The 11018-nt window shown below is 38.5% G+C and overlaps 1 protein-coding gene across 1 annotated transcript; it reads right to left on the minus strand.

The window, feature by feature from the left end:
* Window positions 1-4724: 4724 nt before the first annotated feature.
* macir (macrophage immunometabolism regulator) lies at window positions 4725-10728 on the minus strand. Its single transcript, XM_021601583.2, has 2 exons — window positions 10454-10728; window positions 4725-8055 (listed from the first exon to the last, which is right to left on the minus strand). Exon 2 carries the CDS (start codon window positions 8050-8052, stop codon window positions 7366-7368), a length of 687 nt encoding a protein of 228 aa, XP_021457258.1. The 5' UTR covers window positions 8053-8055; window positions 10454-10728; the 3' UTR covers window positions 4725-7365.
* Window positions 10729-11018: the final 290 nt, after the last annotated feature.

Genomic DNA, 11018 nt, shown 5'->3' on the forward strand with positions numbered 1-11018 from the left:
TTTTCTGGGGGTGAAGTACCACTGGCCAGAAATCAGTGATTTCAAATAGTATTTGAACCCAGGTCTGCTGGACACATAGCTCTCCATTCAACACATGACAGTAAAGTCCACCATCTCATGACTATACACTTCTGGTCTTTCTCAATACTGTAATTCACCAAGCGACCAAAATGGTGACATTTTTGGAAAGATCACCCTTCTTTTCCTCCAGACATGCAAAACTACAGTTAGGCAGGGTATTGGTCCAGACATTTACACTGAGTGTACAACATATTAAGAACACCTTTCTAATATGGAGTCCCCTTTCACCCTCAGAACAGTCTCAATTCATCAGGGCATGGACTCTAGAAGGTGTCAAAAGCGTTCCACAGGGATGCTGGCCCATGTTGACTCCAATGCTTCCCACAGTTGTGTCAAGTTGGCTGGATGTTCTTTGGGTGGTGGACCATTCTTGATACACATGTGAAACTGTTGGAAGCCTGGAAAAACCCAGCAGCGTTGCAGTTCTTGACACAAACCTGGTGCATCTGGCACCTACTACCTACCATTCACCCTTTCAATGGCACACATTCACAATCCATGTCTCGGTTGTCTCAAGGCTTAAAAATCCTTATTTAACCTGTCCCCTCCCCTTCATCTGGATTTAACAGGTGATATCAATAAGGGATCATAGCTTTCACCTGGGAAGTAGATCCTCTACTTCCAACTTGTTTAAATGTACAAACATCACATATGGAAGTAGTTTAGTTCCTAAAAAAAAAAAAAGGGGAAAATAAAATAAAAAAAATGTTTGTTTTTTATAATAATCCTGATCTGTTTTATATCTCTGATATATAGGACAGACACTTCAAAACAAAGTTCTGTCTTTTTTTTGGGACTATCTGTTATTACATTTATTAATCTGTTATTACATTTATTAATCTGTTATTACATTTATTAATCTGTTATTACATTTATTAATCTGTTATTACATTTATTAATCTGTTATTACATTTATTAATCTGTTATTACATTTATTAATCTGTTATTACATTTATTAATCTGTTATTACATTTATTAATCTGTTATTCAATCTATTAATCTGTTATTACATTTATTAATCTGTTATTCAATCTATTAATCTGTTATTCAATCTATTAATCTGTTATTAAATGTATTAATCTGTTATTAAATTTATTAATCTGTTATTCAATCTATTAATCTGTTATTACATTTATTAATCTGTTATTCAATCTATTAATCTGTTATTCAATCTATTAATCTGTTATTAAATTTATTAATCTGTTATTAAATTTATTAATCTGTTATTCAATCTATTAATCTGTTATTCAATCTCTATTAATCTGTTATTCAATCTATTAATCTGTTATTCAATCTATTAATCTGTTATTCATTCTATTAATCTGTTATTCAATCTATGAATCTGTTATTCAATCTATTAATCTGTTATTCATTCTATTAATCTGTTATTCATTCTATTAATCTGTTATTCAATCTATTAATCTGTTATTCAATCTATTAATCTGTTATTAAATGTATTAATCTGTTATTAAATTTATTAATCTGTTATTCAATCTATTAATCTGTTATTACATTTATTAATCTGTTATTCAATCTATTAATCTGTTATTCAATCTATTAATCTGTTATTAAATTTATTAATCTGTTATTAAATTTATTAATCTGTTATTCAATCTATTAATCTGTTATTCAATCTCTATTAATCTGTTATTCAATCTATTAATCTGTTATTCAATCTATTAATCTGTTATTCATTCTATTAATCTGTTATTCAATCTATGAATCTGTTATTCAATCTATTAATCTGTTATTCATTCTATTAATCTGTTATTCATTCTATTAATCTGTTATTCAATCTATTAATCTGTTATTCATTCTATTAATCTGTTATTCAATCTATTAATCTGTTATTCAATCTATTAATCTGTTATTCATTCTATTAATCTGTTATTCAATGTATTTCTATGGGCTAATAGCAGTAAGGCCAAATTCAATGTTTCACCCCCCCCCCCCCCCCCATTGTTTTTTGTATACCTAAAGGGGTCCTAAAAATCTAAATCAAAAAGCCAAATGATCCTTAATATGACCATCTTAAAACAAGTCCCTTTGTTAGTTTAGTAGAACATCGGCGGATGTAATGGATTGAGACACAGCCCATGCAAAAAAAATAACTAATATTTCTAGCTTAAACAGACAGATTTGTACAATTATTATGCTAATTAGATTTCCGTGGGGCACGGCCAATGACTTTAGGGGGTTAAAGTCTATGTTGAACAGAAATGAGCATTATAAGGACACGGAGAGATCTTAACATACACACTACATGACCAAAAGTATGTGTGCACCTGCTAGTCGAACATCTCATTCCAAAATCATGGGCATTAATATGGAGTTGGTCCTCCCCGCTATAACACTCTTCTGGGAAGGCTTGTCTGAACATTACTGCTGGGTCTTGCTTCCATTCAGCCATGAGCATTGCTGAGGTCGCTCACTAATGTTGGGCGATTACGCAGTTGGCGTTCCAATTAATCCCAAAGGTGTTCGAAGGTACTGAGGTCAGGGCTCTGTGCAGGCCAGTCAAGTTCTTCCACACCGATCTCAACAAACCATTTCTGTATGGAGCTCACTTTGTGCATTATTATTTACCTTTATTTAACTAGGCAAGGCAGTTAAGAACAAATTCTTATTTTCAATGACGGCCTAGGAACAGTGGGTTAACTGCCTGTTCAGGGGCAGAACGACAGATTTGTACCTTGTCAGCTAAGAAAAAGGCATTACAGAAAACATAATGCCGGGGAAAGAATCTTTATAAAACGTTCCAGGGAACAAACGTTTAATCTGTCACATCCCATCCCATAAAAATTACAGCACTTCTGAAACAATCTTACGGATCCCGTCCCGAGGACATTCGAGAACTGTTTCCTATTGGCTCATTAAAACAAAATGGAGACACACACGTCCTAGCGTAGTAGTGTTTTTAATAACAATGTCAAGTGTAAGATAATAAAACGTAAGTCAGTCGCATTGCAGGGCATAAATAGACACAGTAGAAAACAAAATAAATGCTTTTAGGTAGCTAAACTACAGTATACAAGCGGCGTGAAAGATTTGACCAGAAAGTCAAAATGACAATAAACCTTTTGTAGGAATAAAATGACAAAAGTTCCACACAAGCCTATGAACATGAAGTCAAAATGAGTCACTGAAAAGCACTGTTGACCTGCGATGCAACTTCCTTGTTCCATTGTTGTGGTTAATGGTCATGCAGGAAAATATCACGTTTCAACCCACATTGTAATCATGAAGACAATGCTTTACTGTGAACATCGAGGGCCGGTTTCCAGATCACAGATTCAGAACAGTCCTGGCCTAAAAACCATGTTCAATGGAGATTCTCTATTAAACGGGCATCTCAGTCCAGAATTACTGTAGTCTATTATCAATTCCCATAATGCATTGGATATTCCTGTTTAGAACTGACACAGTCTTACAATATCTTGCATTGTATGGCATATTAAAACATGTGTTGTTCAAGTAGCGTTTTCCTTCATGATGGCCAAAGTAAAACTGTTAATTTCTACTGTATACTATTAATATGATGCGGTACGAACACTGTTAAGGTTAAACTGTTAAATCAACACATTCTAAACATCACAACTAAGAAGCCACCAAAAATTCACTGCAAACACAGTCACATCTGTGAGCAAATTGTTGACGGTTATTGATAATACCGAATATATTTCCCCAGAGAACATTTCCAAGTGTTTGGTGAAAACATCACCGTTATTCAGGGACAGTTTGTTCAAATGAATGAGTTTTTATCTTTAGCTGCTGTTGTGATCTGCACCCTTAAATAAGTACACATCACCGTTCATACGTCGGGTTAAGGTGCCTTTAAGTGTCCACTCCAGGTAAACATAGCCTATATGCAACATACTGCCATTTTTATATTAAACCAATATCAATGTCTTCCATGACTTCAGATAAATTACAACTAGAAATAAAAAATGATATAAAAAATAAATAATAATATAGTTACATTAAACACCTTTTAAAAAAAAAATGGAAATACAGATTAAGCCATTTCTGTAAACCCATTTAGAGTGAAGACAGACAGGTGACTAACCCTAACCCATGAACCATCTAGAAGGGTCCAATAACCTTTTACTCAAACTACACTGACACAAACACAATGGAGAACACACAGAGGAGATGGATGTGCAGTTCCTAACTTTGAAAATATTTCCTTGTATGGTTTTTGGAGGTTATTTTCTTGTCTTATGACACAAAGAGGTTAGCGTGGAAAAGAGAAGCATGATGAAAAAGAGCTTAAACCCATAATAGTAGAATTTGAAAGTCACACCAAACCATATAAAGCATGATATGGCATATACATGTACACTGAGTGTACAAAACATTAAGAACACCTGCTGAATCAGTTGAATCCAGGTGAAAGCTATGATCCCTTATTGATGTAACTTGTTAAATCCACTTCAAATCAGTGTTGATGAAGGGGAGGAGACAGGTTAAAGAAGGATTTTTTAAGCCTTGAGACAATTGAGGAATGGACTGTGTATGTGTGCCATTGAAAGGGTGAATGGGCAAGAAAAAATATTTAAGTGCCTTTGAATGGGGTATGGTAGTAGGTTCCAGGTGCACCAGTTTGTGTTAGGAACTGCAACGCTGCTGGGTTTTTCCACGCTTAACAGTTTCACGTGTGTATCAAGAATGGTCCACCACCCCAAGGACATCCAGCCAACTTGACACAACTGTGGGAAGCATTGGAGTCAACATGGGCCAGCATCCCTGTGGAACGCTTTTGACAACTTCTAGAGTCCACACCCTCAACGAATTGAGGCTGTTCTGAGGGCAAAAGGGGGTGCAACTCAATATTAGGAAGGTGTTCTTAATATGTTGTACACTCAGTGTAAATGTCTGGACCAATACCCTGCCTAGCTGTAGTTTTGCATGTCTGGAGGAAAGGAAGGAGGAAAGGTGATCTTTCCAAAAATGTCACCATTTTGGTCGCTTGGTGAATTACAGTATTGAGAAAGACCAGAAATGTCTAGTCATGAGATGGTGGACTTTACTGTCATGTGTTGACAACTCAATATTAGTAAAGTGTCCTTAATGTTTCGTTCACTCAGTGTATAGTTACCATTACATGTCATATGGCTTATAATAGGTAAATTGTCATTGGTAAGAGACTATCAGATCATTTATATCATGCAAATGATTGTGTTATGAGGGCATTAGGTCAGGGCTACTTCAAGTAAGGTGTTCTCCAAGATTACGCCTCAAAATGATTGTCACGTGTCCTACGAAACCCCAAATAGATCATATTTCAATGTGGTCAAGTTTTCCCAGGGCACCCCAAAATAATCCTCCTTTGGTTTCCATAGCTACGGTACGTGTTTCAGGTGCTTTACACACCTTTATGAAGGGGTGGCAAAAACATCAAACTAAATTGAGAACCTTTTACCCAGGCTAAAACACCCATCCCTCCCATTCAGGAAATGAAAAGAATGACTGGGATTCAGAATGATGGACACAACGTCTAGATGCAGAAAATCTGGAATCTCCTAATTCAACCCCTCACCCCCTGCTGAGGATTCAGTCTGACTGGGAGAAATGGAGTGAGGGGATTAATTCTGTATATAAGGAGCTAATCTCACCTCAGGCACTCTGACGGTAAGCCTCTCCCCACAAATCCTCTTAGAGCAGCAATCAGCAGTTGAAGCAATAAGAAAGCGTTTCCTCCGCCCCCGTTTCGGTAAAAAGCTGAGGGATGGGGCTGCAGAAATGTAACCAACACTCAAATTCATAGATATGAATGCAAGGACTGACCACCAATGATAGGAAAATTATCGTTTTAACCATGTTTTGATATATATATATATATATATAGTGTTTGTTTATATTTACTGTTTACAAACAGTGGGGTAAAACAAGCATATATTTTAAGTTCTGATGGGCAACGACAGTTGAACTAAAGCTCATGAGGCATTTAAAAGTTATATTCTTCAAGAATCAAATGAGTATCATCAATTTACAAGTCCAAAAATGGATGCAGTAACTGCAGATTGCCCCTTTACAGGATTATGTTTTAAATAACCTTTTGATTGTGTAACAGTCAGTGGTTTAACATTAAACCCACATTTCCCTGGTGATGGCAAGAGCAAAATAGTAGTGTAGCGGAGTGAGCTTTCACATTTAAAAAAAAAAACTTTATTTAACTAGGCAAGTCAGTTAAGAAACAAATTCTTATTTACAATGATGGCCTAGGAAGAGTTGTGTTAACTGTCTTGTTCAGGGGCAGAATGACAGACTTTTTTTTAAACCCTGTCAGCTCGGGGATTTGATCTAGCAACCTTTCGGTTACTGGTCTAACACTCTAACCACTAGGCTACCTGCCGCCCCTATACATCCACACACATACAGATATACAGTAGCTTACATACAGTACTGCTGGGGCTAATGCTAATTGCTATGGATGTATAGCACAGTACTGTTTTGGCTAATGCTAATTGCTATGGACGTATAGCGCAGTACTGCTGGGACTTATGCTAATTGGTATGGATGTAAAGTGCAGTACTGCTGGGGCTAATGCTAATTGGTATGGATGTAAAGTGCAGTACTGCTGGGGCTAATGCTAATTGGTATGGATGTAAAGTGCAGTACTGCTGAGGCTAATGCTAATTGCTATGGATGTACAGTGCAGTACTGCTGGGGCTAATGCTAATTGCTATGGATGTAGAGTGCAGTGCTGCTGGGGCTAATGCTAATTGCTATGGATGTAGAATGCAGTACTGCTGCGGCTAATGCTAATTGCTATGGGTGTAAAGTGGTTAAAAAGTAAAGGTGTGTTGTAGTTGAGGATGCAAGGTCTGTAAAAACATAATATGTCTAACAGTGCAGTCCAATGCAGAAAAAAAAGGGGCCAGTTGGAGAGGCATTGGTTACCACATCCCTTACCATTTTTAAAAAGGTGCGCGCACACACATACACACACACAGTCAATAAATACGTTTACCAGTTATTGCTAATCCTGACGAACTTCACATTTTTGTATCTAAAACGACCTCTGTTTTCAGTGTACTAACTTAACAATTTGTGTTCACTGGATTTTTACGTATACGTAAGCATGCGTCTCATTTCGTCAAGAGACCCGCTTAGTTTGTCACCCTCGATTCATAATAATAACAAGATTAGTGGTCTCCGCAAGTGTCCCCTTAAAGGACTATCCTATGATCTGAGTAGGGAGAGAAACGCACAGCCGGAAATAGCACCCAAATCCCATGGGAGTGGATGAGAGAACAGGCGGGTGGTGACTCTGGTGTTGCTTCATGTCTTGTTCCTGGTGAACATGCGCTCGCTCCGCAGCGTCAGGTGCTGGAGCTGGAACTGCAGCACCTCTGTGTCGGCCGGAGGCTCCTTGACACTCATTTTGTCCAGGTTGAGGTAGTCCAGGGACTTGGACTGGGCCCTCTTCCCCTTGAGAAGGCAGAGGGGCAGGGGGCCGTGGTGCAGGGCCCTCCCTGGGCCACCCTCCCCTTGGGACAGGGGCCTGAGGTAGGGGTCACCTGAGCTGGGCATGCGCCTACGCCGGCGCCCGTTGACCACGGGGATGTCGTATGGCTGGTAGTAGCGGTTTTTGGCTTTGTAGATGCGCGACGCCCGGTGGATGCCCAGGTCCATGGGTTTGGGGACAGAACTGGGCAAGGCCTCTGATGCTGTTGACGTTGTGGTGGTCGGTGTGGTGATAAGGGTCTTCTCTGGGTTGGGAGACCACTTGTGGGCTAGTTTTAGCAGCTCCTCGCCGGTGGTGAAGCCGACTAGGTAGTTGGAGTCCATGTGGAGAATCTGGAAGCCTGAAACAGTACTTTTGATGGGGGAGCAGGGGGTGCTGGCACAGCGGGGCCTGTCCCCTGTATCGGGTTTCAGCATGGCTTTGACCTCTGCAGCAGCAGGTAGAACAGAGATGGGTGTCCTGGACACGCCACTGACATCCATTTCCATCTTTACCGACATGACCTGACGAGAGAAATAAATAAATATATATTTTTTTATATATAATATATTTATCTATATGATAGAGAGCGAGAGAGAGAGAGAGAGAGAGAGAGAGACAGACAGAGATGAAGAGAACAAAAACAAAATAATAACTACAAAGTCATCCTCTTTTTAAAAAATTGTTCAAACCATTCTCAGACACATGGTCCACACAGTGATACTTTTATTCAAGGAATTAATTGTTGGTGATTGGCCAAGGTGGCAATGGTTTCATCCTTCAGAACACTGTAATAACACTTTGACCTTCCTTTGACCTTGTGGAATTCTCCCAGATGCGAATTAGTCTGACAAATCACATACTGTAGGTCTTTCCATTCATTAACATTTAGAGGAGATCCCATCCACATCTCTTAACCCTCATACCTTTAAAAGGTGATGACGGAGGCCATCACCTAAAGCTTGCACTCAACCAATGTGGAGCAAGCAGCCCAGCCCTACTAGCTTAAAATTAACATATGGTCATGTGATATTGGTTGAGAGAAAAGGAGATTGAAATCAACAGCAGAAAAAAATATATTTCAGTCCATGAGAGGAAAACAAAACCTGGAGCAACAGTAGTATCCAGACATCAAAAACAGAAATGGATAACAAATGCCTGGAAAGAAGTAATACTTCAATAGCTTGTGTTGAGTGCTGTCCAGGAGTGTGGGAAGGGCACGACAAACACATTTAACAAACTACTTGGTGAGGAATACAAAACTTAATGTGGCTTAATGTTCTAAAATGAATATGTACAAACACTTGCAGTGGTATCCATCGTCCCTTACCATATTTGTAATATTCATTTTCTCGCACGTGTAATTTCACTCATGCATATTATATATCATTGGGAAGAGTATGTGCTTGATATTGATCATGTGGAGGCAGGCAGACCTACAATATAATTACAGTGCAGGTACACGTGTTTACAATGCATTGGTGTGATTGCACATTTGTGTTTTGGTGCTCGTTTGCACAGTGAAATGACATGCAACTTCCCACATAGTAAGAACCATCACACTAACACTACAGTTTATTTGACACATCTCTCAAGGTGTGCAAGCAACATGCATATAACAGTAAGTAACCTACTCGTTAATGTCACTGTACCTCCCAATGTAATAACCATGTAAATACATGTTTCTAGGGACACTTCAGTTTATATTAAGTGATAATGCCCGAGAAGCCGGTGTTTGGAGGATATATTGGCACGGTGTTGTTAGGCCCGAGATGAAGTCAAGGTAGCACGAGGGCCGGGAAACCGTGCCAATGTATAATCCAAACACCGGCTTCCAGCTGAGGTATATATCATAATATATACAACCATGCAGGCAACTGTGGGTGTTTACACTCCAGGCCTATTCCAAAATGTAACATAATTGTGAACTAAGTTAATTTCTTATCCCCTTAACACCATTGGTGACATTTATGTCTAGGGAAAAAGATAAAAGCATTTGATAGGCCTTTAGGCTCGTCTGTTTACACACAGTAGATATTTTTATGGTAATGACAGGCTATTTATAATATCACTAATGCACAGCTTGTGGTGGTTGATGCGCCTCATTCAATCAGTTGAAAGGAGGCCCATCCTAAAAAAAAACTCTAGCCAAATAATACTATTGCGTCATGCTTGGCATCTTCATTTTGCTTTCAAATGAGGCCCATGCCCATCCCTGTATGAATTATGGAATTCTACGTTCAAGGCCGTTTAAATGTCAGCGGATAGCAAACTATAATTTATGTTGGCCTCGCAATTTATATAGACATTATTGCAACGTAAATGTTTCCAAGTCATAAATAGATGTCCGTCTGCGCATCCCGTCTCACACACCTGTCATCTGAAATCCTTCATCTGAAATCCATACGCGCTCTCAATAGAACATAGGCTACGAAAGGGATTCGGGCTAATACATTTTTTCACGATCATTTGACGCAGTATTATGAATAAAATTCGTTAATTTAAGCTTTAATATAAATATAGAGATATATTAAAACAGCTTTCCCACAACAAAACCATTCGACACAGGCCGGTTTTATCCTGTTTTTCCCCTGCTGGCAGGCTGGGAGGAAAATTAGGCAAGAAAGACCACCATGGAACAAAATCAACATGGAGAGATAACATCCGAGTTCGTTTTCAACCGTATGCATGGCACACAAAAAAAGCAATCTGCAAAAGCAATCTTAACATGAATATTAATAAAACTGGTGTTATTCTTTCCGGGTAGAGAGCAGTCTGTTGTCCACCATTACAATATGGTGCCATTATATGACTATTCGGTTGATTAAATGTAGTCTATTGAAACAACATCTTTAAATGTAGGTGTTTAATTCGAATAAACATCTCCAAACATGCTAGAACGATATAACAAGGGAAACAAACCTGTTCAACAGCAAAGCCACCCGACGTTCACGCCTCTTCTTATTTGAGCCAAATCGGAGAGGAAGAGGCAAAACGAGAAGGTTTACTCCGCCCAAAATCTCTCCACGTTCAGCAAATAATTAATTATTAAGCAAGTGAAGAGTTTTTGTATGGGAGACATTTAGTGTCGAATTTAGTCAATATAAAAAAATGCATTTCTATTTTGATACGTGAGGCTTATTTGATCTAATAGAAGTTTCGTAATGCTTAGGCTGTTGTTATGAGTGTACTGACAGTGATGCACGTGACCAGTGGTGACAAGTCATTCAGGACAGGTTGGGGGCAGAGCCGCACATTTTCAGCAAAATAAAATAAATATATATTTTTGGGGGGGCTTGCCTATTTTACATATTATTTTGACATTAATACGTGTCACATATCAGTTTTCAAACAATGTAAAAAAATAAATATATATATATCATCGAGTTAATAAAGCCACGTGCAAACAGGTGTTCCAGCCTAGCTCAGTGCTCTCTGTAGTGGTGGGGCAAGCCAGCAGAAAATAGGAGCATTGCGCTGTGATTGG

The sequence above is a fragment of the Oncorhynchus mykiss genome, chromosome 5, assembly GCF_013265735.2.
Source record: "Oncorhynchus mykiss isolate Arlee chromosome 5, USDA_OmykA_1.1, whole genome shotgun sequence".
NCBI classification, from domain to species: Eukaryota; Metazoa; Chordata; class Actinopteri; order Salmoniformes; family Salmonidae; genus Oncorhynchus; species Oncorhynchus mykiss.